This window comes from Hippoglossus hippoglossus, chromosome 7, assembly GCF_009819705.1.
Source record: "Hippoglossus hippoglossus isolate fHipHip1 chromosome 7, fHipHip1.pri, whole genome shotgun sequence".
In the NCBI taxonomy this organism is placed as follows: domain Eukaryota; kingdom Metazoa; phylum Chordata; class Actinopteri; order Pleuronectiformes; family Pleuronectidae; genus Hippoglossus; species Hippoglossus hippoglossus.
In genome coordinates, this window is record NC_047157.1 from 5413334 (window position 1) to 5441031 (window position 27698).

At 42.2% G+C, this 27698-nt stretch overlaps 1 protein-coding gene across 3 annotated transcripts in view; it reads left to right on the forward strand.

Moving 5' to 3' along the window:
* LOC117764911 (plexin-B1-like) overlaps positions 1-27698 on the forward strand; it is a 69051-nt gene that overhangs the window by 18583 nt on the left and 22770 nt on the right. Inside the window, exons 2-15 of one of the 3 annotated variants that reach the window (XM_034591067.1) lie at positions 12927-13018; positions 13955-14828; positions 15028-15270; positions 16318-16500; positions 19421-19549; positions 21459-21559; positions 22052-22184; positions 22345-22501; positions 22625-22733; positions 23845-23953; positions 24273-25043; positions 26471-26569; positions 26779-26901; positions 27604-27697. In XM_034591067.1, coding sequence (XP_034446958.1) covers positions 13965-14828; positions 15028-15270; positions 16318-16500; positions 19421-19549; positions 21459-21559; positions 22052-22184; positions 22345-22501; positions 22625-22733; positions 23845-23953; positions 24273-25043; positions 26471-26569; positions 26779-26901; positions 27604-27697 — 3115 coding nt within the window. In that variant the 5' untranslated portion in view covers positions 12927-13018; positions 13955-13964. The remainder of the gene's footprint in view (positions 1-12926; positions 13019-13954; positions 14829-15027; positions 15271-16317; positions 16501-19420; positions 19550-21458; positions 21560-22051; positions 22185-22344; positions 22502-22624; positions 22734-23844; positions 23954-24272; positions 25044-26470; positions 26570-26778; positions 26902-27603; position 27698) is intronic. The other 2 variants (XM_034591066.1, XM_034591068.1) reach the window with 2 other exon arrangements.

The window sequence follows — 27698 nt, forward strand, 5'->3', positions numbered from 1 at the left end:
TAAATAATGATCTCTTCATAGGAGATCATTGACGATGTCAGTTACATGACATCAGTGTTGCACTCCACTTTTAAACAAATATTCCAGACAATCAATGTTCCTTGATGAACACAGCTAAATCAATTATATTGATTTGTTTCTACTTAGACGGCCTTTTCCAGGTGGCTTATGTTAGAGTTCATGAAGGCATCATGGTTTTAAAGCTGTTTAATCAGCCGTTTCCACGCTGCGACCAGGAAGTACCCACCAGTAGCCACCCAATGAGCAAAAATCCTGTTGGACTCCTGCACTGTAGAGTGTGATTCAGAATGAAATGTGAATTAGGAACGCCTGTCACTGCTCCCTTTTTAGTGATTCTGTGAGATTATGTCTGCATGGGTGCTCTGGCTGCAGATAAAACATGTCTGGGATGAAAGTGGGCGGTCTTTGCATGCATTCACACAGAGGTGACCAGCCATGCCAGTGAGGTATTAAGGCATTAAACCTTTATTGTGTTGTTTTTGCTGTGGTTTAACCGTCAGATAGTGCCAAGCAACCAAGCAGCTAACAGCTTTAAGAACTATATCTGCATCTCTAAAAATCAGCAGCACAAATTTGAGTTTGAAACAGTTACCAATTTTCATCCTGATAGATACTTTCATCTATTTCAGGTCTGACACCCGAACCCATTTATAAACATCCAAATGGCTTCAGACTCCCACGCTGATTTTATTTTGCAGCAGACGGACAGAGCACCCAGTGTGTTCGTAGAACTGACCCCACAACAGCTCTTTCTTCGGGCTGCCAATAGGGTCGCAAGTTCAGGTCACCACTAACAACTCTGCTAACTACAAGGACCATTTGGCACTGCTCCAAAACACATAAAGCTAATACACAAATTGATTTCTATCTCAGTTTCCCTTAGATTATATTAGTTACAACAGCCAAAGGTCTTTTATCTTCAGGCTGCAGCGCCTCATGTTTTAGAAGACCAAACATATTTGCTGACAATGAACCAGTTGCTCATTACAGCATAATGTTCAGAGTGCTGAGGTTAAAGCATGTTGTTATTGTTAGCAAGCTAGGTTAACTAGCTTCCACTTTACCAGTGGAAGTGTTAGCCTAGCTTGCTAGTAGGTATTAAAGGGATAGTTTACCCAAAAATTTTAATTACTCAAGTGTTTGAGTCCACAAAACATTTTGGGAGTTTCAGGGGTTAACAGCATTGCAGCCAAATCCAATTCAATTAAATGGTGACCAATTGTTAAACGTAAAAAACAACAGAACATTTTTTATAAAGTGCCTGCATACTGTTCCTGTGGTGTCATCCAAGTGTCCGTAAGCACTGGCTTTCAAAACTAGTACATTTATTTTATTTTAGCCTTAATTTCCGCTGTTATCCACGCACAAACGGCGAAACGGCTCCGTGGAAGGATAACAAAGGACATTTAGGCTAAAACCAGGATGCACATGGTGAACCACATTTTTCACATTGTATATGACATCATTTATTTTATGTTTTTAGATGCCATTAATGAACACAATTTCAGAAAAGTCTGAACATTGTAAATGGTTGTAGATAGTAGTGATTTCACCTAAAAAGCTGAAGAGAGTGTTGGTGAGTTTTAGAGATGTGGACGAAACCAAGTTGCAATGATGTAAATACATTCACTGCTTCTCTTGTTTTTTTTTCATGGGAGCTGTAGTTTTTTTTCTGTGAACACAAAATATAAATTGTTGATCTGTTTGGGTTTTTTATTTATTTTCTTTAGAGTAGCCTATAGCCCCCAGAAACACCCAGATATAGTTGACTGTGTGTCACCTACCAATGCTGGCACTCAAATGTCAGTCAGCAGCTGCTATTGAAAGCACATAGTAAAACCCACCAGGAGGCTTGAAGCTTAGTTGTGTTTTTACAGCTATTTCCTGTTAAAAATGTAATTTCATCTTGACTTTTAAAGTCAAGTAATAACGTAATGATACAGTCCTGCAGCGTCTTGCACCAGTCATTGAGCAGGGACAACAACCGCCAAGAATCCCTGACTTAATGTTTAGAAAATGTGTGGCATCCAGATAGGCGCCTGAGATACCAGGCCCGGTAGAGAGAGAGAGAGAGAGAGAGAGAGAGAGAGAGAGAGAGAGAGAGAGAGAGAGGGTGAGAGAGAGGGTGAGAGACAGGCGCTAGGATTTGTTGAGAAGGGTGAGACAAAAGGGGACACAGGACTGGCTCCACTTAGCATGTTATGAGTCACAGGTTCGCCAAGGGTCATGAGCTGCAAACGCTTTCATGAATAAAACAATTGATGTGCTCAGATCCCAGTTCCAAACTCAAACATCCAGTAAGGAAGTTCCTCTGGGAATAGATGGCGGGTATCTTTCGGCTTATTCTTGGCTTTTGAGAAGACATACTGCACGTGTCATAACCATAAAACTTATTAAACTGGAGGATGGGGACACAGCAGACCAGATTTTCCCCTCTCAGTCCAGGCTTATTAGCAATAATACTCTGGTTCACTATCATTGGTCTTGTATCAGGATATGGCCTTTTTTGTTTTCATGGTCAACTCTGTAATTTAATAGTGCAGCAGAAAATCAGTCTTGATGTTTCCCAGAGCTCTGAATCATAAAATGAGACCAAAGTGATTTTGTTGAGAATGCGCTTGTTCAAAAAAAAAAAAAAGAAAAGAAAAGTGTCTCTGGTCTCAGAGAGAGAGCAGACGAGCAAAAGTGTTGTTAGACCACAGACAGTGTGTCAAGCTGATTAAAATGCCCACAGACCGGGAGAGCTGGACCTCCACTCTCTATTCACCCGACCCAGGCACGTCGCCACGACAACGAAGGACGACAAAGGGCTTTCTCAGGCTATTGAGTGCTGTGAAAGAACCATGCCTGTGTGTGAGCGTGCACGTCTGACTTGCAGTGGAGATGTGGCTGTACAAGCCGTAGGTGGTAATGTATGCAGACCATCCACAAACAAATGAATACGCATGCACGTCCCACTGCCACCTCCTTAGCATTCTGCCACACAATGACCATGACCAGCGCGTCCTAGATGACGTGATGCTTCATCGAGCATATGGCCAATCTGATTCCAAACCCCAAACTAGCCACAGAGAAGCCTGCTTTGTCTTTTTGTAAACAGAATGTAAATTCCTTTGTCCATCTTTTTCCCCCCTTTACTTTTGTAACAGCTCTGAAAATGATCAGGTTTGACTGAGATACTTTCTTTGAGTTGAATCAACATTGTTTTCTTTTACATTAAAGTTGCAGTGTGTAGAATTTAGTGACATAAAGTTGCATGTTGCAGCTGAACACCCCTCACCTCACCCTCCTCTTCCAAACATGAAAGAGAACCTGTGGTAACCTTCAGTTTTCATAAAAACTCAAAGGGTGTTTAGTTTGTCCAGTCTGGGCTACTACAAGAAACATGGCGGCCTCCATAGAGAAGACCCCCCCCCCGATGTAAATATAAAGTATTTTTTTAAAAAAGGGCCCATTCTAGGGTAAATAAAACAACAATTTGTATAATTTAGATGAAACACACTCGTGAAAACATCACTAGGACTATTTCATATTAAATTTCTGTCAATAGATCCCTTTCACCTAAATCTTACACACTGGACCTTTTTAAGTAAGTAACTACTTATCTCAGTGGTTTACGCAAGAATAACAGAGTACTTTAAGTTGGTCAGTGTCCAATTGCTTGATATTCATTTCAGCCTGGATGTAGGGAAAACATATATTTTTCCAAACCCAACAAATTCCATCCGTCAGCTCACTAAATTACATTTTGTCTTGTTTGTTTACAAAACATAATCCCCTTTTGATTTTACCTCACAACTTTTATGTGGATCAAAGAAATCCGATCAAATGGGTTAATTACCTCAACCAAGATTATGTTTTCTGTGTTTGTTTGTTAGCAGGGTTGTGCAAATAAACTGCTTAACCAATTTACATGGAATTTTGTGGAGGAGTGAGACACGACACTAGGAGGACCTCATCACATTTTGGTGTGGATCTTAGTCACGGGGTGGATCCAGGATTTTAATTTCAGAGAGACAGGGCGTTTATCAACTCTGAGAATGGTTCATGGATCTTAAAGGAAAAAAAAGTCATGCAATCAGTGTGAAAAATGTAGTGCTGATCCAAAGAAAAATCTTGATGTAGAGAATTTAAATGTGGTTTCATAAGGGGACTGTTGGGCCTTGATGGCAGTATGCGCCCTTCTAGATAATTACATGTTAATCAAGCTTTCTTTGTTACAAGAAAAAAGCTCCATGATGGGAAAATTCACACTTTCACAAAACGTGTCTGTAGTCCTTAGTCCGAATAAAAATAGGTCATAGTTGAGGGTGAAGATATAGATGTATATGAGGCCAATAAGAAAGTATTAAAGATTTAATAGCATAACGAATTCAAACAATGTGTACACCTGCTATAAGCTGCTTCCACCAGCCCACGCTTTAAAATCCAATGTAGAAGCAAATTGAAAGTTATTATTATTTATTTTTTTTGCTTTGTCATCCATTCGTCCTTTTCTCATGTTGTCTTCCTCGGTGTGGCCGACTGGCTGACTTTCCTGCGGGAGTCCAGAGAAATGAAGTCTGTAATTGTGGCAGGATTTGTTGGCTGCTGTCCATGCTGTTGTGGTACAACTCTGTCAGCAGAGGCTCTTTGTAAGGGTCTGACCACTGGCCACTGAACACGCTCTGTCACACACACACACACACACACACACACACACACACACACACACACACACACACACACACACACACACACACACACACACACACACACACACACACACACACACACACACACACACACACACACACACACACACACACACACACACACACACTACTATTCATTTAATTGTATGGTCCCATTCAAGTTGGTTGACAATATGCTGTTTGAAGTAGGTTGGGTTAACGACCACGTTTTCCCATCGCACTATTTTCAAACATGCACTTTGAAAATTTATAACATATGACAATGAGACGACTCTGAATCAGCCTTTTAGTCTTCCATCCCTTCGTGCTCTGTCATATTGAATACATTTTAAATGTATCCTTGTTACCACGCAAACTTTCGAGAAGGCTGTATTTTACTGCTCTGGAGGGCCACTTGGGTCTTATGGTCATTTGCTTTTTCTCTAGTTAAAATGTTAAATTGGCCCTCAGCTGCTATTGTCAATCATTTTCATTCTCTCTCTCCCTCTCTCTCTCTCTTGCCTTCTCTCCGTCTCATTAAGCCCATCTACCCCCTGCGTCTGCTTCCTCTTGACTGCTCTTTGATCCCTGTGCCTGTTGAATGTTGAACTGAAGAATTACAGCACCATCAGTTCCAGTCTGTCATATTTCCATGACAGCACCAGTCTCACCTTTCTCCCAAGTAGTCAAGGTCAGAGGGTCAAAGGCTTTTTGGTAATATGCTCAGAGAAACCAGTTGCACCTTGCAAAGAAATTCTCGATCTGCTCTCCTCTTTGACTGCCGTCCATATTGAGTGGAAATATGAAGATCCACATTGCATTATAACACAGTTACCCATATTAAGGATTTCAGAATATGCCAGTTGTGATGATTTAGAAAATAAAATATATAAATCTCAAAACAGTTCATTATAAAAATAAAGAAATATATAATAATAAAGACATTTTGTAAATTAACCAATAATTTGTGAAATAAATAGATTAAAAAAAAACATTCATTATTATAAAATGCTATTCCATGATCTGGTTTACGATTCTTGAGTTAATGTCCGATACATATTTTTTTATAAAAAAATATGTTTTATTTGTAATGTTAGTTAATGTTAGTTAATGTTAGTCATAACAATTTTGGCACTGTATGTCCTCAGCCTTCCTCAGCAACTTTAACTCTTTGTTAGCTACAACAACCAGGGAAAGAGTTATCCCAGAAACATCTTCAGAATAAAAAAAACATTAATTCTCTTTTTCTCCTCATTAGACAAAGTTGGAAAAATGAAGGTTTGATTATTAGCATTAACAATGGCTCTGTTCCAGTGTCCAATGACAGTGTGACAGTGGGCCTACAAGTGACCTGAAGCAGATTAATGAAATTCAACCACCATTTATTATTGTACAATTTACACCCGTTCTTCTCCTCCTATGATATGTCAAAATGTCTCCTGTGATTATTCAATTATTTGATGCTGAAAACCTGTAGGTCAATAAAAAGTAGTAAAGTTTAAAGTACATTATCTCCTCTTTTTCACACTGACATGTTGATGAAGTTGCCATAGTATCAGGAACAGCCATTTTGTTCTTCAGTGAAAATGCATTTCATTAATATAAGCTGCTTTTTGAAGGATAGAGATCATCAGTAACAGATTGCAGCAGATGAAAGCCCATTGGTCTTACAGTGGATGTCAGTTTGTGTGTGTCATGTTGTACCAAGCAGCCAGGCTTAACACCTGCCTTTCCCGGGGATAGATATACTGTCTCCAGGGTGAAAGGATCCTGTCATATATCGAGCGAAGTCAGTGTGTGTGTGTGTGTGTGGGCGTGTGCACATGAAAAAGTGTGTTGTGTCTCGGCACTCATGTAGATATGTGCGTGGAGTCTCTCTCCAAGGGAAGTGGCTTTTATCCTGTGTCCGTTCATCGCAGCCACTTGGTCGGAGAGCTGTGAAAGAGACACTATTCCCTCCAGCAGCAGACAGAGACCCCCTTCAGCACACCGGAGGCACCGAGAGAGAGACCCTCTGTGTCTGCATGTGAACTGAGGGGAGAGAGAGATGGCCATTGACCCTAAAGAAGGCAACGGAAATGGAGAGGGGCCAAACATGTGTACATCTGTCTCTCATAATATTAGCACTTTCACTGATATAACCATCTTAGTAGGGACACACAACCAGCAACTACACTGTATGTGGCTGTACGTAAGCTCATGCTTTAGCCGAGCATGATGGGATTAGATTTCCAAGATTGGAGATCTGCTGGTTATTATATTTAGCCTTTAGGGCTTGGGCACAACACCAGCTGTAACAGCAAAATTGTGCAGTGTAATCAGTTTATTTCAGTGAAATCACATTGATCAGTGGTTTTCTGGAGCCAAAGTAAATTTCTTGTTGCTTTTGAGTAACATTTCACTTTGACAAGCTATAGTCTGACTGTAGTCAACTGACTCAGCTTCCTTAACTTGCCACAAATATAACTGAATGCAACCAATACACAGCCCATGAATAGGGCAATAAATGCAACCAAAGAAAATCTTGGTCGACTGGAATCGTACCTGCTCCTTGACATTGCACTGAGTGCACTCTACCTAATAGACATAGGGCCACATTAATTATATATAAAGGGTTAATTTTAACCTAAATACTAGACCAAACATATTAAGTGTTAACTGTAAAGTTGATGATGCATCAAAACCCAGACAAGCCAGCTTACTGTTTTCAAGGTTGTCACCTATTGTTTTTGTTATTTGAACATAGATCAGCCACAAGTGTGTGGAGCAAACTCCAAGTAAATGTTGAGTAAACATTAAATGAATTAGCAAAAGCAGTCTATTGGGTCAACTGAACTGCTGCTGATCATAATACATTCTCTCATATACTTTGCGATGAAGAGTGATGGTGGGCTATGCACACACTTTGACAACTGGAGTTACCTTCAGATGTCTTCTGTTTCTCAACAGGATACTGCCGTGCATGGTGCCGTGTATTCACACACACAGAGAGTGCAAATTGTGGTTTGCAGTGGAGCTGTTTTTGCTAGATTTGTAGAATGAAAACCAGCAGATAAGTGTATTTTCTGAACTTTAAGTCATCTGTATGATCAGCAGTCTCCTTCAACATTAAAAAGTCACTAGAGAAAACACAGCAAACCGTCCTGTGGGCGCCAGACATTTCAATGACGTGGTTCTTAACGTGACTCTATCAGCTTCTTGAATGTCACCCAAAAACATATGCCAACTCTGTCTGCTTTTAAATCAGTTACAAGTGTGTACTGGCAGATGCGTGTGCCTGTTCTTCATCCTCTCAGTAGTATCCTGTGTGTTGTCATTGATGGCTGATCTCATACAGACCGTCTGCTACCCTCTCTACTGTACTCTCTGGACGGGATCCACAGATGCTCATTTTGCAGAGTCTCGGGGCCCCGGGCGAGACGCCAGCCGACCCACCAGGACATAACAATACAAAGCAGTGCTCCATGGCTCCGGGCCCATTGTCCCCCACTGTCCCCGTGCTGCTGACCCCACATATTTTATGAAGTCTTAGGCATTCCAGTGGGCTGTCATGGGTCATTAGCAGCTTTAGAAATGAACTTGCACAGCAGACTCTCTCAGTGATTAATTAACAGGGGCAGAGGGAGAACGTGAGAGCGATGGGAATGGTTAGGGCAAAGGTTCACTGATGGGTCCACATTCTGAGGAGCGAATAGAAATCAATAAATACACACACACACTGTTGATTGGCGTGGGTATGTCCCACCTGCTCTCAACTAAAAGAAAGTCATAGTTCTGGGTTTAAGTGGAGAGTTTAGTCAAACTTTCCACTCTGATATGATTGCAGCTCTGAAGAAATCCCTCATATATCGTCTGTTTATTTTTAAATCTTTGCTTGAATGTGAATATTTACTCCATAGTGGCTTTGTGACCACCACATCCCCTCTCCAATTCAGCTGACAGTCTAATGGGCTACTAGTGGTTATTTATAGTTTGTTGGACTGTGCCCCATGGACAAACAGGCCGCATACCAGAGACAACTGATGAACTCTTTAGATTGTTGGTGAACAGCATGGGAGGAACCGCCCCTCTGAAGGCTGGATGAGGTGTTTGTATTACTACGAAACGCCTCCTCGTGAAAAGGAAAAGTAGATGTTCCACTTTCACAAGACTGGTGAAGTTTACAAGAATAATGTATTTGTTCTGGCTATCAGCTCAGAGGTAAAAGCGTGCTGATTCATGCTACTGTAAATTCACAAGTAAGGAGCAATCTAAGTTAAAGAGTTCTCCTTTAGATGATGGATGAAGTGAAAATGTCGCAGACCCTTAAAAGGTCTTGGATGTCAAGAGAAATATTCCAGATTGGACTTCCCCTCTTCGACTTCATCGACCACAGCTGGATTTCTCGTGTCTCTGTTCTTCCCCTCCATCTCAATTTTGTCCCACACCACAGTTATTCACTGTGATTTCATGGTAGTTCGTAGGAAGCTATCAATGCTGGTTGGTAAGAGGAAGTTCCCATGGCGATGGGGTCGCAGTAGGCTATAAATATGTTGACTGCAGCATGATGACCGGTCAAAGAGCAGGTGAGGAAGCCTGCTTGGAGTGGCAGTGAGAATTTGTCTAGAACAGTTCCCAGGCTTTCTGTTACGAGAACAAAAATCCAACTGAACAAGTTTTAAGCTTACTTGACTCTGCAATTGTTTAAAGTTGTATTTGAACCCACTGAATGCTTTGCTTAAGAAAGTGCTATATTGTCCCTTATCCCTCCAGCCTCATAATTGCTTTAGTTGTTTTCAGTGGCATGATGGTCTCATTTTCTATCATAAAAATATATTTTCCCACAAAACCCAGCCCCCTATCTCAAATAGCCCCTTGCTCACGTGTACATTTGCCCAGCTCCTGCTATTTGCAGATAAAAAACTCTCAAGTGTTTGAGCAGGTTATCCACTAACCAGATGGTCATTGGTTCCATCCCATGCTTCCCCATTCCACATGACGAAGTGTCCCTGGGCAACACACTTAACCTCAAATTATTATCTGTGATAGATAAATTGCTGCACTGAGATTCTGTGTGTGAATTGGTGAATGGCAAAAAGCACACTGTAAAAGTGCTTTGAGTGGTCATGAAGAGTAGATAAGAACTATATAAATACAACCCATTCACACGATTGCTCTCCTTTTTACTCAAGCTGTTTCTGTGCAGTTTTTGACTGAAGGCAATCTGAAATTAAATAAAAAAATAATGCTCTGAAACGCTCACTTTTCTGTTTCTGTGAGTTTTCAGTTGAAAGGTTGTTTTACTGGTGTCGTTTTATTTTGACTGAGGTCGATCTGTGGAACTTGTGGGTTATCGGCCGACCCGCGGATCACTATTGGTCAGGTTTGACCTGCATCTTCGGTTGATGCAAGTTTTGGAGGTTTTGTTAGCTGATATCATTTTATGACTTTATTATTCTTCTTTAATTGTGTGTCATGCCATATTTTACCATTGGCTTGAACCTGTAATTGTAGACTGTGCTTTAATATCTATAATGGAACGGATTGAAGGCACATTCACAGTATTGTGGACAACAGCTGCTGTGTGTGCCTCACATTATTTCTATTTTATATTGTGTGTTGTGGAGCTGTGGTGCACCGAAAGTTCAAATATGTTGCACTTCAACCTGAGCTGATGACTTTTATGGCCGCAACTAATCGCTGACCACTCCTTGACCTGATGGACAAAAATGTCAAAACTGTACAATAATACATCTCATACTGAGACCAGATCAGGATTTAGTGCATGGCACCTCCAGGAATTCTTTAACAGTGTGGAACATGCAGCTCAAGAAGCTTTCACTCTGTCCCACTGTACAAATACACTGTGTACATCTACTGAGCCAGCTTCTCTGTGAGGCTGGACAGCACCGAATGAGCTAAATGTTAACAGCAAAATGTGCAGCAACAGGAAATTAGTTTGAAACATACTTGTAAGCTGATTGTATTTCCTGTTAACAGAATGAGGAATTGTTTTAATATCTGAAAAGTCAGGAATATGTTTGCACTAAATATTTCAGGAGAATTTCCCAGACAACAGATTTGTTTCCAACCAAGCTGAACAATATCTACTTGCAGTGACTCCAGACCAGCAGTATTATATTGGTTAAGGTAAGGGAAAGTTAATGATCTGGTTTAAAACAGAAAAATCATCCTGACCATATACATTTCACAAAGAAACACAAAAATAACCCCACAATCTTTTCGAAACCTTAGTCACTCACAGTCCTTCTGTTGCCTACACCTAACCACAGGAAACACTGGATATGAAGCCTGGTTTCTTATGTAACACTCATGCACTCTGTGCCATCATCTTCCCCTATGGCTGCTCAGGTGCTGTATAACCATTCATTCATTAAAAAATCGTTGGCCTCTGAACATGATCCAGCAGATTTAGTTTTAACATTTTTTTATTCAAGATCGTAGTCTTTCACTATAAGAGCAGGACTTTTAGATTTCACTTTTGATTTTCTAATGCTTTCTGTCAAAATCATGTGGTCGCACTCGAATACCCCCTACTTATGCTTGGATTTGCTCTGCTTGTGCTATGCTTGTGCTCAGATTGTGCGCTTGCGCTCAGATATTTCGTTGCTCGGAAATATTTTCTACGCTCTATATTCAGCTCTCGCACTCAGGCTGCTTCTGTGCACCTCTGTGGGTGTTTTAGCTTTGATTCCATGAGAGTGAAGGTCAGTATAACTGGGTTCGTGCAGTACCACTCTCCACGGCTTTATTACTACACTGGCTTCTCGTGAGAGGCCGCACTCACAATAAGGGCGGTACGATTGTCATCACTACACCTGGCATTCTGTTGGTTGGGGAACAGAGGAGAAATCCAAGGGCAGACTTGTCACGTGCGCACAGAAGCAGCATGGGCACGAGGAGAAGAGCTAAAGCTTTGTTCAAACAGCAGAGTTTGAGCACAAGCAGAGGAAATCCAAGCACAAGCAGGGGCTATTTGAAAACAGAGTATTGAGTGAAAGCATAACAAAATCTGAACGTGAAATCAATGAGTCATGCTCTCAAACTGAAAGACCAGTTATTATGTTTCCAACAAAGCTTATTTGCTGTTGTAGTTTAGTTGTATAGAAACATGTTCGTAGGAGACAACATAGCTGAGGGGAGTTCTGCTGGGGAGTATGAGCTCTTTTCTAAAAAGAGCTCATATCTGAGAGCTCAAGATTTTCATAAAGACTTTTCCTCCACTGTCTCTAAGGACTGTGTGAATTTTCAGCCCTGTTTAACAGACTGCCTGTCTCTTTATACATTCACACACACACACACACACACACACAAACACACACTGAGCTCAAACCCTCTGACAGTGGGCGTGGAGGTTATTACTTATTATACTTCTTATTCTGCTCATGAATAAGTAAAGAGCAGGCCTGAGACACACTCAGCCCACTTAGCAGACACATACTAAGACACCTGCTCCTTGATGGCTCCGGGTTATATCCACCCACACCCACACACAAAAACACACACACACGTTCACACCCACGCACAAATACAAATTCCCGGTCTCCTCCCTTTCAGCCCCTCCTTGTCTTTGTCCTGATTGCAGCCCCAGGGGGTAGACAGTTAGGTGAGATGGCATTGCATGTCTAATGTCTTATAGCAATCTATTCACACTTCACAGTAACAGAGCTCAATATTGCATTTTTATGAATATCACACTCATGATACACTCAGACACATGGCAATGTTCTTCTTTTCGTTCTCTGAGTTGTGGTTAATAAATAATCTGACCAGGACTCAGTTTTAATATGAAATCCGAGTAGGGCTTTTTTAGAGCTCGCTCCATACGCTGTGTGTACAGCACATATTTATTTATTTGTATGTGATCGCTTCTCAGCGAGGTCAGTGAAAGGTCTGAGGAACCTCTTCAATATTTAAAGGTGTTTTTATCTCTAATGCGAAGGCTCTCAGTGTCCGCAAAGCACTCTCCTCAGAGGTGTTGAGTGATGGCTGTGGAAATGGGAAATGTGAGTTGTTGTTGTTTTGAATGTTCCACATGTGAGTGATAGTCTGGCTGCTGGTGCTTGTCATCCAGGGAGCACAGCGAAGTTTTAAACACTGAGCGTGTGTAATCATGAACCAGATGTTATAACATTCTGAAAAACAAGGTGTGGAGAGTCATCGTGTATCTTGCTCACCGTCTGTCACTGAGTCACGTCTCAGTCTGTCTCTTGTCTCTCTCTGTTTTTACAGATTATTAATCATTCACAGAGAGAGGAAAGAATGGGATATGACTCCAGGTGATAAGGTGAAGGAAGACTTCTGCTCAACAAAGGCAATAGATGGTGAGATGTTATTTCCAAATGTATTTGGATCTTGCAAACTGCATTTAAAGAAGAAGGTTGGCAATATTATATAGAATTTTTAATATATAAAAACAACCTCAAATCTCACGAAAATACCAAAAAAAACAAAGTGATAGTCTACTGGCAACACTTTCATCTTCTCAAGCCAAGGCGAGGCACTGAAAAACCCGCTTGGTACCAAGCTAAGGACAACAAATTGGGGAAAAAACTATTTTCTGTAAAACAGTAGGGTGCTGTGGATTTTACACAATAGTGCATTTGTTGAGAATAGACTTGGTGTGTTAGCATGTACGCAAATTGATTGACATAAAATAATCAAAGAGGAACATATCCCCAAATGCAACAGCATGGCTCCTTTAGATTCAGTTTTTTTGTCACATTACAGCATGCGGTACAGGGAAGTGAAATGCCACAGTCAGGGGATGTTTAAAGTGCAAATTGTGCATATCTGTCAGTCAGTACTATGGATTGAAGTGTTTTTAATTGGTTTTAGACAGTGGAGCTTGATAGCAGCTAGAAAAACATATTGGGCTTTCCTACAAGTATAATACTTGTTAGTATTTTTCACAGAAGATAAACTAAATATGAACAGTTTTTCTTTAACAATTTCTGTCGAGGTTGAATTGAATATCAACCGTGTGTGTGTGTGTGTGTGTGTGTGTGTGTGTGTGTGTGTGTGTGTGTGTGTGTGTGTGTGTGTGTGTGTGTGTGTGTTTCTGTGTGTAATAAGAGCATTTTCCTGCTAGCTCACCACATCTTATCATTTTCTCAGCCTTAAACCTAAGCTTTCTAAAACTCTTAAACTTGTACTTTACTCAGCTACATGGAAGCCGCTTTAGCCTCATTAAATGTTGATGTTTAACCTCAGACATCTGTTCGTGCAGCGCTGTAACCCTGCTCTGTTTTTCCCTTCAGAATATTTGCCATGCTACATGGGAAGGCTTTGAACTCCACCCTGCTCTTGCTCCTCATCCCCATCGTCTTTGTTTCCGCCCATGGTCGCTCCTACCCCTGTTTTTCCCGCAATGACACCGAATTCCAGCACCTGGTCCTCCACCCAGACCCCTCTGTGGGGACGGTGTACGTGGGGGCCAGGGACCACCTCTTTCAGCTGGACGGATTAGACGGACTCCGGCTGGAACAAGAGGAGATGACTGGCCCCGTCAGTGACAGCAAAGACTGTCTTCCCCCAGTCACTGAGTTCAACTGTCCTCAGGCCAGGAGAACCAGTAATCACAACAAACTACTGTTGGTGGACCCAAAGGCGTTGGAGCTGATCACTTGCGGCAGCGTCCACCAGGGCACCTGCCAGAAACGCAAGCTGTCATCAATAAAAAAGGTTCTCTTTTCCACTGAGAGGCCTGTGGATACTCAGTATGTTGCGGCCAATGATCCATCAGTGTCAACTGTTGGGCTGGTGGTGGGTTTCCGTGGCGGGGAAAGGACAGTAATGTATGTGGGTAGGGGCTACACCGCCAGCCACCCACCCATCTCCACCCGCCACCTGTCATCAGTGCCCATCTTTTCCTACGAGGAGACAGCTAAACTGGCTGTAGCCGGGCGCCTGTCGGAATATGACCACCATTTTGTGACGGCATTCACACGCCGCACATATGTGTACTTCTTGTTTTACCGCCGAGACATCAAGTCTGCATCAAGGGAGTACCGCACCTACGCCGCCCGAGTGTGCCAGGATGACACCTCCTACTACTCATATGTGGAAGTTCCTCTTGTCTGCCGATCCCCAACCTCTCCCTCGAGGACATACAACCTGCTCCAGGCAGCCCAGGTACTTCTACGTGTTATATATATATATACTTATCGTCCACAGAGCAACAATGCAAAATAGCCAGTAGTTGAATTACTTTCTTTGTTGTCAGAGAGCATGATTTTCAAGTCTTGTTTTCAGAAATGGGTTTCCATCAAATGTTCCACCTATACTCTCTGTGTAACTTTCCCAAGATGTTCCCATGCTTTTGTTGCAACAGGTGGGACAAGGTGCAGGCCAGCAAGGCGAGGATCTGCTGGGAGTCTTCTCCACCCACATCAGCTCCATAAACAACAGTCCCTTGGATGCCTCGGCCCTGTGCGTTTACCCTCTGGATGAGCTTGACAGACACATTGACTCCACCCGCGACCTCTGCTACACCCAGGATGGGCTGGTGGAGGGAAAAGAAAAGGTGGCCTACATAGAGTACGAGGTCAAGTCCAGCTGTGCCAACCTGCCCCTGGTAAGCGTACAGGAGAGTAAGGGGTTCGTCCTGATGGCGACGCTGACATTTTCTCTAATGGAAGGAAAGCAAATATTTCTGGGTTTTTAAAACAAGGATTCTGTCAATAACCTGCTCTTCTGAAATTACTCTTTCTCTCTGGTAACATCAGCAGAAATGCCTGCTACAGGATTTCCTCTCTGTGTTTGTTACAGTATGGATAATTGCCTGGGCTTATGAATTATTTCCTACCTTGAGTATATTGACTTACTTGGTTTCAGTGTTCTAAAAAAAGACAAAACAGAGAGAACATAAAACCAAATAACAAGCAATTGCTTCACAGTCAGATTAGGTTGAGAAGCAGGAATAAATCATGGCTATATGGATGGTTGGAAGTCTTGTAATGAGTTGTTGAAAAACCCCAGTGCTTACAAATGCCCCAGGAGTAGTTTTGCCCAGCTGCAGCCCTCCAGTGCCGCCACCCCCCTCTTCCCCCCACCCCGCTGCCCTGCATCCGCTCTGGTCCTGCCAGCCCTCAGAACCATTTAATGGGATCGTTAGGGATCAATAAAGCAAACTAACCCTGAATCAGCTGGGCTGCTGCTTAATGAGCTCTGACAAGGAAGGATTGGAGTTCTTTTGAAACCCACTGACATAAGAGGACAGAGAGTGAGAGAAAGGAAGGGGGGAATGGAAACATGGGAATAGAGAGAATGTTGCACAGACAGTAACAGGGAGAAAACGGAGACAAGTTAAGAAAAAGAAGACAGGAAAGATGTAATCTGTAACAGTCCCCCAGCGATCTTATTTTTTAAAATAAACAAAGTACAAAAATAAACACAAAAAAAAATAGATCTCGTTCTACATCCTCCATCAGGCCAATTATCTGCAGCCAGAGCTAAAGCAGGATTTTAAGTGCTTGCTTGGCCCAACCCAAAGAGCGAGTCCTCTGAATGAGTGTGTTTTAACCTGTTGTGCAATACGATGAATTAAGAGGATTCTAAGGCTCTGGGGCAATAGAATACAAACCACTTAACAAAGCTTTCTGTTGTGGTCTGATTTTTGTAGAATACCCTAAAGGCGTATCCCTGTGGCTCTGACCACACCCCGAGTCCAATGGCGAGCCGGGTACCTCTGGAAGCTAAAACCGCGTGGCGCACCTCATCCGTCCGTCTCACTGCTGTGGCCGTCAGTGTCAGAGACGGACACAGCATCGCCTTCCTAGGAGACGCCAAAGGGACTCTACACAAGGTAGCTCATCCCATTCGCTGTTATACATATTTTTATTTTTGTGCCAGTTTCCTTTGGGCCTTTATCCTGCCACAGCATGCACTAGGTGGCAGGCAGGGAGCCCGCCCTAGGAGAAACAGTGCATCACGGGGATAAAAAAGATCTGTGTATCGTGGGAATATTTAGACCCTTAGACAATTTCTTATTAAGGTAGTTTCCACATTTCTGATTCACTGCAACCGCACAAGTGGTGGGGCTTACTGAATGTTGTGATCCGGATTGCCTTGCCCTTGAGGCTGTTATCTTCTGCTCCTTTTAAGGATATCCATGAATCATTCCTCAGAAAAGCTAACACACCTGACACCACATAAAACATTTACCATCAATTTCAGGCATTTTTCTGTCCAAGTCTATGCTGCTTGTCCAAGTATTTATGCATCGCTATGTGACTACAGCCTGGAAGATTCCAGTCGTTCTGACATTCACAGTGTTCCAACATACACATACCGGCATACCGACATGATCCCATGCTTAATGCATTTGCTTTTTGTTCTCTGGGCTTCAGCGTGTGATTGTTGGAGACTTGATGCATTTTTGTGCTACTGGAGTACGTTTCTTTGCAGGACTGGTGGAATATGTGGCCCAAAATGGATTTGTGGTTTTGGTCTCACCTTTACCAAAAATAGCTGTATATCACCACCTTCTGCATAGACCTGATAGTTACATGTAGAGATACGAGGTTTGGGGACATAACTCTGCTATGAGCTGTTGTGTGTGTGTGCGAGCGCATGTCTATCTATAGTTATCAGGGCCTATTTTGTTTCAGTACCATCATTGTGAGGAAATTTTGACTTTGTGAGGACATTTTGGCTGGTCCTCACAAATTCAATGGGCTGTTTGAGGGTTAAGACTTGGTTTTATGGTTAGGTTTAGAGTTAGGGTTAAGCATTAAGTTGGGATTGTTAAGGTTAGTGTAAGCGGCTAGGGAATGCATTATGTCAATGAGTGTCCTCACAACTAAAGACAGACGTGCGTGTGTGTGTGTGTGTGTTTTTGTGTGTGACAGAGCATGAACGAGAGAGCGAGTGTGCGACATGGAGCCAGACACAATATTTTTAGGGAGCAGATCAAAGCAGCACCCCATGTAGTGTAGCCATCTGAAGTAAGCTATTGTAACAGGATTATCGTATCACAGCAGGTCAAATTCCACAGCATCCAAATACACCAGTGTGTGTGTGTGTGTGTGTGTGTGTGTGTGTGTGTGTGTGTGTGTGTGTGTGTGTGTGTGTGTGTGTGTGTGTGTGTGTGTGTGTGTGTGTGTGCGCGTGTGTGTGTGTGTGTGTGTGTGTGTGTGTGTGTGTGTGTGTGTGTGTGTGTGTCTCTCTGGGGGACAAAATTAGAGCCAATTTAATCTCAGTTTCAGCCCATCAAAGGAAGTGTTGGAGTTAAAGGAGAAGTTCAACATTTTTCGAAATATTCTCGCTGACAGTTTGATAAGAAGACTGATGCCAGAGTCATATAATTCTGCCTGTGCTCCCTCTGCACATGACCAGAGTCCTCAGAGACGATAGCCAAAAACTGAGTCATAACTCGGTCAAATCTCAACACGTATTTAGTTTCAGTTACACTGGATATTATTGTCTCAGATGTACCGTAGGGATAAACATCTATAAATCTTCTTAGAAATCATAGAACAACTAGAACAATCATAGAATCAGCCATGAGCACATACCTCCACCAAGGGCCAACAGTCCCCTTAAGTTCAATCAAGCTGCACCAAATTGCACACACTTGAAAGTGAAAAAGTGAAAATCTTTAGGGATCTGCCCCCTGATACAGACTTTTTTCTCCATGACCTTTTGCGTAATTTTGCTGATCAACAAATAAATACACAAACTAGATTGGCACTCAGTAGAGTTCACCTCTGCCAAGGCCCAACAGGCCCCTGATGAAACCACATTTAAATTCACTTGGATTGGATCTGTACCAAATTGCACACACTCAATGTTTTTCAATACAGATTAATCAATAATTCTCTGAGAAATCAATTGAAATGTTAAAAAATACTTGCAATGTAAAGAATATGTTATTGGATATCAGATTTTGCATAATCCCACTAACTAACTAACAAACAAACGCGCAGACAAAAACATAACCTCCTTGATAGAGGTAAAGATGCTTCTTGACTTGGTTGAGTATGAAAGCAATCCAGTGATAACTGTCTGGGGAGGGTGAGGCTGTACATTTTACTACATGCCACTGACATTCACACAGGAAAACGATTGCTGAGGATGTCCTCCACCTCTTACGTAGAAATCGCTTCATGATGTTACACCTCCTCCACAGATTAACAGTCAGTGTTCATGTGTATGTTGTTAAAGATGTGTTGACTTAAAAAAAAAAGCAAACATCCTTTACTACATCATCATATTCTAAAATATTTAATACCACATGCAAATCAACAAGCTGCATAATGGTTTTTCAGTCACCAAGAATTAAGTGGTGAGTGCCTCCTCTTAATGGGACCCTGACTCTCCATTCTGCTCACAGTGATCAAGTGAGGGCTTCATGGAAAGAGGCACGGAAACCTCTGCTAATCTCATTAGCATGAGGTAACATGAGAGTTTGAAGGCCTGGGAATCACTTAGGCCAGAGGTGTCTTCCTGTGCTTCATATTAGATTTGACTGTGTGGTAATCACATTCATGGCCACTTCTGCTGCGATCCTGCACAAGTGTGATTTGATTTGCTTCGGAGCTGTAAGCTGATGAAGATATTCCCCCTGCCTCGTTTTCCTTTTTGTCAGCCCCTTCATTTTAGCGCTGCAGTGTCAGGAACACTTTTGTCTAAAAATGCCTGTTTGTAGATACAGTATAAATCCTTTTGATATATTTATACTCATTACACCACATTTTCTGAATTGTCTTCTTTTGCCTCTCCAGGTGTATCTTGGTCGAGATGGCAGGGTGGAGGTGTATGCCAACTCCACCATTCATCCCAACTCACCCATTAACAGTGACCTGCTGTTGGATCAGAATGGAGCACACATCTACATCATGACCAAAACCAATGTAAGTCTACAAAGCATGCAATTAAACACTTTTAGACAGGTTGTAAATATCATCATCCGTAAAAATAAACATGGGAAACCCAGCAGTTTATGTTCGTAAGTAAGCATTCACAGGTTTCATATGTTTTGAACTACTCAACAGATGTATACACAGTCACAACCTTCTAGTCCATTCATCCACTCACCCAGATGTCTCCATACATGAGACTGAACATGGTTTGTCATTCAGCGTTTGGCTCTGACACTTCCTCAAGCTGTGTGGCTCTCGCTGAAAAAGAGGCTAAAGAGTATGAAAGAAAACAGAGAGGCCAGCTGGCGTCAGAGGTCAAAGGTCGCTAACCCCACTGTGCTGTGACAGACATAACAATGGTATTGATTAGGGAAAGTGGCCTCTATTGTGCTGGCACACTCCCTACAGAGTGTCTCTGTGTGTGTAGCTATAGATGCTGATGAATGAGTTTGGGAAAGTGTTCATCTTTACATTGAATGACTTGTGTTACTGCTTGACTGCTTCACACTTGAATCCAAATGTAGACCTGCAGGATAGAGTTCCATTGATATTTGCATGTAAAAAAAATATGATTACAAAAACTGTCATCAAGCTACTGGCAGTATGTTATATGTGAGCTGAGGTTTTGTCTCTTGATTCAGAAAAAAAACAATACATTGTTAAAGGGGGCATTCTGGTATATTTCCCCCTGGGCCCCATCTTTATATATGTGGGTTGTATGTGAATGTGAATGGAACTAACAAAACCTTTTGGAATTGTTCCAGGTGATCGCTTCCACAGTCAGCCCTGACACAGCGTGGCTACAATTATATCTTGTGGGGCAACTGCAACAGTCCACAAAGTGTCCTCTTAAAGTTTTGTTGTTTGAGGCTTTGTTGTTAAAGCCTCAAATTGTTATTCGGAGTTTGGCAACATTAAACATGCCTTCCCCAATAAACATAGGGTCCAGGTTCAAATCAAACTACCACCTACTTGGCATTAGGTTGGGAGAGTTATCTTTAGTATAAAATTACTTCCTATACACAGTTTCAAGCTAAGTTAGTCCATTGATTATCATGTAAGTAGTTGTACTTCATCATTGATGATTTGACACTGTTATGTCATTATTTACATATTTTTCCAAACATTCATGTAGCCATGAATGTTCTATGTCACTTATCCTTTTGATGGTTATGTGGGGGACCTGGAGCCAATCCCAGCTGACATTGGGCGAGAGGTGGGGTACAACCTGGAGAGGTCGCCAGCCTATCATAGGGCCAAACATACAGAAACCAACAACCATTCACACTCACATTCACATCTACAGTCCATTTAGAGTCTCCAATCAACCTAACCCCAATTTGCATGTCTTTGGACTGTGGGAGGAAGCTGGAGTACCTCAGGCAAACACAGGGTAAACATGCAAACTCCACACAGAAATACCCCAGCCGAACCCGGATTGGAACCCTCTTGCAAACAATACAGAAAATGTAGCACAACACATGCACTATAGAGAGTTGTCTCAAAACAAAGGATTTAATAATGAAGCAATAGTCATTCAGCTCACTCAGTTAGTGTGTAAATCTATAACACTATGAGGTTGGCAAACAAAGAAATCCATGGTGTTCTGGAGTCCTTCCTTTCTAAGGGACTCAATGAGGGACTCGGATTTCTTTGAATCGAAAATGTTGACAGATTTAGCCAGTGACTTTGAAAAATAAAAAAATGTAAATGATTATTTCAGCAGAAATTTCATGAATTATTTGTTTTAAACAAGTTAATTGAATGATTGCATTATTAGATTCAGTAGCCTATAACACAGTGGAGACAAGAGAAGGTGAAACTAAGCAGATGACAACTGGTAATGGAGATGGAAATATGCTTCTGAATACTGACCCAGTCACTGATCTGTTGTTTTCAGGTAGAGAAGCGCCCGGTGGCAGAATGTGGAGATCACCTGGACTGTCAGTCCTGTCTATCGGCTAATGACCCCTACTGTGGCTGGTGTGTCCTGGAGGGAAGGTGCGTCAGTGTGCATATGTTGTTGAAGAGTAATGGGGGAGCGACTGCAAATGAGGTCCTTCACAGGTCGAAATATTTGCCCGAAACCGAAAAGACACGGGAATGTTCTACCCGAACCTGACCCAGGACTTGTCTATCATTTTAAAACTGGGATTGGGCCTGTGACGGACCGAGAAACACCGCCGGGAGATCGGCAGCTTTCTCCCCTTATACTCATACATTCAGGTTTTATGTTTTTCCTCTCTTGCGGATTGAAATATGGCATGGCTAACTAAATCCACTCGTGATATCAGATTAAAAGTCAATTATCGTCATGGTGACGGACGACAAAGACAACCCTTGTACTATTAGCTTACGCACGCACACACACACACACACAGACCTGGGGCCTGACTGACTGCATAAAATGCGGATCCAAACCCATATGGGTCCTGGGTGAAGACGTCTTCTCTCATGCACAAACACTCTGGCCTTGTCTCTTTGGTATTTCAGGTGTGGCCAGCAGTGGGAGTGTCAGCGAGGGTCCCAGCAGGGCCAGTGGTTGTGGAGTTTCAACCAGACGCAGCAGTGCCTCAGTATTCAGCACCTCAGCCTCTACAACATCAGCCGCGGGGAGAAAACTGATGTAATGCAAGGGAACAGATGGGACTAATTCACTGTCTTAACCATTCCAGTTGTACTTCTATAAAAATATTGAATTTGCTTTGATCTCTGTCACTGTTGTGGTTTTTTTCATCATTTCATTATTTGTCCTGCCTGTTTCCCGTTCTGTCCCCCTCCCACAGATTACAGTGTCAGTCACGGGTCTCCCCAGTCTAGGAGAGGGAGAGTTCTACTCTTGCTTCTTCCAGGACACAGAAAGTCAAGCTTCGCTCACTAACACTGGTGTCACATGCTCCACCCCCGATGCCAGCAGCCTCCCCCCCATTGGCTACGGAGATGGTAAGAACATCTTCACCGTGCCCAATCAGTCAACTTTACTTGGACATTTATATACAAAACATGTTTGATATTTGAGGGTTTCTGAGGTTGTCATATGGAGACCACTGATTTGTTTCACTGCAGAATTTGTGATGGTGACCCTGTCACTACGTTTCATCAATGTGACGGTGGCAGAGACAGAATTTACCTTCTACAACTGCAGCTTGGTTCAGGAGCTCTCGGGACGCAGGCCGTGAGTACACGTACTATCAAGTCTAGGCTACATCCACACTGCCACATTTTCGTTTGAATACGGATACGCCTGTTGTCCACACGCCTCCAGAATTTGAGAGCAGAGAACGTTGATGTTTGGGAATGCTGCTGGACCCGTTTTAGTTTGAAAACTTTGGGGCAGCGTTTTCGAATGAAAAGGCAGAAACGTAGATGTTTGGAAACTATGACGTAGACCCTCACAACCACATTCTGGTCTTTTCAGACACAACGTAGCTTTCGCTGATTCGTCAGGCTCCTATCACCTGACCCCCTTTACGATAACAACAGGCATTAGCCTCGGCTACCAGTGTAAAATGCAACATGGATAATCAATTCCAAGCCTTTCTGATCCTGTTGTCTTTGCTAACAGCTGTTGTACAGCTAAACTCTGTATTTTACAATCATACAACTGTGTACATGTGTGGGAGATGTGCTGTTATATGAGCAATCTGCCACAAACCTGTAACTAACAACCAAATGCTTCTCTGCACATGTCCAGTGTACGTGAGTGGTCATGTGAGTGGTCATGTGATTTTCAGGTGTGTTATTATGGACAGGATTAAACCTGATACAGAGCCAAAATCACTGGTGTGGACAGAGATAAACTGTGTTTTCAAACAAAAACATGTATGGATGTAGCACAACTCTAGCAAAACATATTACGGGTAAAGCAGGTCTGCAAATCGGTTAAAAATCTGAGTTCCTATTCTTCCAAAGAAATGCACCCACCACATTACATGTTATATTCATGAATGAGACTGGTTTTATTGAATTAAAAAATAAATCTATAAATTGTTATTTTGACATATTCAGGATCACCAAATAGGTGTTGTATAGTTTTAAATTTAAAGATAGTAGTGTACGTGAAGTTGTTCATTTCTGCTACAGGGCAGAGTTTGTGAATATCAAGTAGAAATTACAGTTTAACAAGTAAAAGACCTGGTAGTGCAAGTGAAAGACACAGAATATTTTATTCAGATAATCTTAAGTATGTTTGAACATAGTATGAAATGTTCTAAAGATTGTATTTTTTATTTTTATTATTTTTTGTTTCCTTCTTCTACCTGCACTCCTGCTGCGTGCACTTCCAGATGCCAAGGGTGCGTTAGCAGTCACTGGGGGTGTAACTGGTGCATCCACCAGCACATCTGCACACACAAACGCACCTGCAGCCACGGAGTCACCATCTACAACCAAAATGTGAGTTCACGTCTTTGACTGTATTTAGATGTGCTGTATGCACAGTGGATTTCAGGGTTGTGTGCAGTGTATTTAGGATAAAACCCAGTGTTTATCATACTGCATGTGTTGTTTGTTTGCATTGTTTTGTGTCGTGTTATGTTTTATTTTTGCCTCTTTATTATTTTTTTCTACCATGAACCTTTCCTTATGTCACTTTTAAGTTGCTCCTTATTGTATTTGCATTACCCTTCTGTTTTATCCTAATTTTTTCTCCTCCCCTGCCTTTTTTTTCTTGTCCTCTCCACCGCATGTTCACTTGTGCTTCTCCATCATCAAGTTCAAACCGCCAACACCCACCATCCCACCACCCACCAGAAAACTGACCCCTCTACCCCCTACTGCACGGGCTGCTACAACAACAGCCACCCCCACAACAACAGCAACAACAGCAACAACAGCAACAACCACAATAACACAGCCACCACCCACAGAGATACCTCCCCCAACCACAGCAGCTGCCCCTTCAGTTGCCACCACCACGGTGACATCACCCACCAGCCCTAATGCTGAGTCTACAGACCCCCTTACCCTGGCCACATCTTCCCCCTTTGTCAGGACACAGGTCACCACCGTCCACACCGATGTCACGACCATAGACGGGTCCCTTTCTGATGTGGAGAGAGCGACAGAGGGAGATGGTGCCCCCACAAGAGGCTTTTCAGAGAACGACTTAAATATCACTGATTTAACTGCATTACCCAGCGTTACTAGTGGCCAGGTAGACCCTGAGCTGAGACTCTTAGAGCTGTCTGGCGAAGCAGTGGGCTCTTCCTCAGACGCGAGTTCAACTACGTCCAGCGAAGTGGCTCTTTTAATAGACCTATCTGTTGATGACAGTAAGGACTCTAAAGAGACTGACTCACCTGCGTGGTTGACTGAGTTGGAGAAGCCAGAGGGAGACACTGAGGTGGAGCCTGCAACAACCTATGTTGCGGGTGGCAGCGAACACTCGGCCGTCTATACACAATCACCTAAAACCGTTGTTGACCTCGACTCTGGTTCTGAAACAAACTACCAGTCCGATTCTACGACTGATTCTTATTTTCTGGTGAGTGCAGACACCATGTGTGCAGCTGGTGTGGAGGTGCTTGAATCTGGAGTTAGACAATGTAGGAAAGATGCACATTGTTCTGTCTGAAAGTTAGATGAGAACCTAAACACCATATTCCTCTTTGTCTGTTAAATATGAAACTATAAGAGGCGGGCAGCTTAGCCTAGCTTAAGACGTTTTCACACCTGAAAGTCCAAACCAAGGTTCACATTGTTTACATTTAATCTGGTTAGTTTTCTCTAATAAAAGTATAAACACGACCAACGTGGAACTTATAAATTGAAAACAGAATTGAATTGAATACACTCTGCTTGGCTGTGAGTAAGACCATTGATACCTTCTGTCTCTGCAAGTAGCTTGAGGGTTACTCTCTACTAGGCGTCACCTTTTCTTAAATTGTGATTTAGTAATTGTGGGACTCTGATATTCCTTCATATCTGTTACATGCTTTTAAATTTCATTCATTGTTGTCTTTAAAATTCTTAAATTTAACTTGTTGAAACCTGCAGCAACTCTTAAACAGAAGTGAGAGTGGTATCTATCTTCTCATCTAACTTCCAACCAAAAATGTGAAAGTGCATATCCTAAAAAAATTACCATCCCTTTAAAACACTTTACTGGATATTATATTTTGAATTGAAGTTCTGATCTGCTCTGAATGTACAATCGAATGCTGACAAGGCAGAATGCAGTTATCTTTATTAGCTTGCCTGTCAATAAGAAAAGACGGGCAGAAAATCAATGTAATTTCAGATGTGAGGATGGACGTGGGAAATTCAAGGCACTCATCTGAGGGAGCGTATTGACTCGGCCTCCCTCACCAAATCATCTCTGTTCACCTCCATCAATGCTCGCGGCAAATAATAATAATGTTGCACAGACAACACCCATTACAGGGACAGCTAAGCTGCTATCCCTTTTGTCTTTGAAGACAACTCTTCTTCACATACATTTGCATGTGTGTCTAATGTGTGTATATTGCAGTGTGTTTTTGTGTTGATACCGGCCTCTGTTTGGCTTTTTTCTTAAGTTCCCTATTTATTTATTTTTCTTTCCAGTCCCTTTTTCTTTTTTGTTGCTCTTTCACTTCAGATACATACATCCTATACTAAATAAAAAGAGCAACAATACAACATGAAACTTAGGGATGACACTACCACCCCATTATCCATAAGGCAAATGTACATTTTTGGTGGATGGGACAAAAATGCCATACACCTGATACAGTACTAACTGTCATATTTTTGTTTTTGTTTTGGAGGAGTGACTCTCTGAAGATGCTTGGAGCGAGCACAAGTACAAGCCCATGGTTATTAAACATTGGCTATTTAGAATTAAATGAACCCAGACGCATGTGTATGAAGTATGGCTGCACACAAGAGTGTTGATATTTCACGCTATAATGGTTGACACTGTATCATCAGGAATGTCCGTGTGTGGAGAAAGTTCAGGACTCCTCCCTGCTCCCTGTCAATGTGGAGAGGAAAATCACTCTGGTGGGACAACATCTCAACCTCTTTCAGGTAATGTTACCATCCAGCAGAGAAATACTACGTTAAACTTGTATTTGTGCAGAGTATTCATCTGAAGTTAGAATTAAGAAACTGTTCTTTGTTGGCTGTAAAAGTGAATTCATGTTTTTGCATGAATTGCAGCCTCTACCATTGGAAGACTTACTTTGTATCCCTGCTGACAAAGTTTGTCATGTCTGTCTGTGGTTGTCTACACTCAGGACGGGGACTTGTACTACGAGTGTGTGTTGGACGTTGAGAATCAGTCGGTGGTGGTGGACGCTGCAGTGGAGCCACATGCTACCCAGTCATCAGTCTTCTTTATCACCTGCCAGCCGCACCAGGTCAGGAAATTAATGTGAAGTCATAATTTATCTCAACCCTTCAAGTCTTGAAATTTTGACAAGGATGTTAAATGTATGAATTCACAGCAGTGACCTCTTAGTGTCTTTTAGCTGTTGTTCTAAGTGATAGTATGTGTTTGTCCTGCATGTGCTGTCTTACATGTGTCCAACATCACTGTTCTTAATATTGCAATGGATAATTTAAATGTCTATAGATGGACCTCCTTTCTTTGTCCTCACCACTGTGTCTCTTTGTCCCATGCAAACTGCACAGATTCCTTTCTTTTATGTATGTACAGTCTGGAAATGCAACGTACCGTCTTTCATGAGTTGTCTATGTATAATCTGAGTCACCATTGTGCTGCAGCAATACAAGACTAAATCCATAAACTGTTGTCGATAGCTAATCTGATTGTGTGTCTCAACCTGATGGAGTGAACCCCACCCCTCTGGTGTTATTCACAATGAAGACAAATCATCAACAACACAGGTCACAGACAAACGTTACACCAATGAAGCAGCGCCATGCTTTATTAACAAAAATCAGTCAACGATGATTATGTGGGTTCGCATGTGTGTGTTTCATTAGCTCTCGTGAGCTGATAATGTGACACATATCGCAACTGCTGTACACGTGGCTGTGCATAACATCAACTCGTATAGTGCATCACATGTAGTGCTTAATGTGTATGTTTGTTTCAGTATGCCTACTCTGTCTTGTTGGAGGAATACCCAGCCATGATCAACGTGCGGAGAAAAAACAACTTCCTCATCGACAGCGCTGAGGATCTGTACGG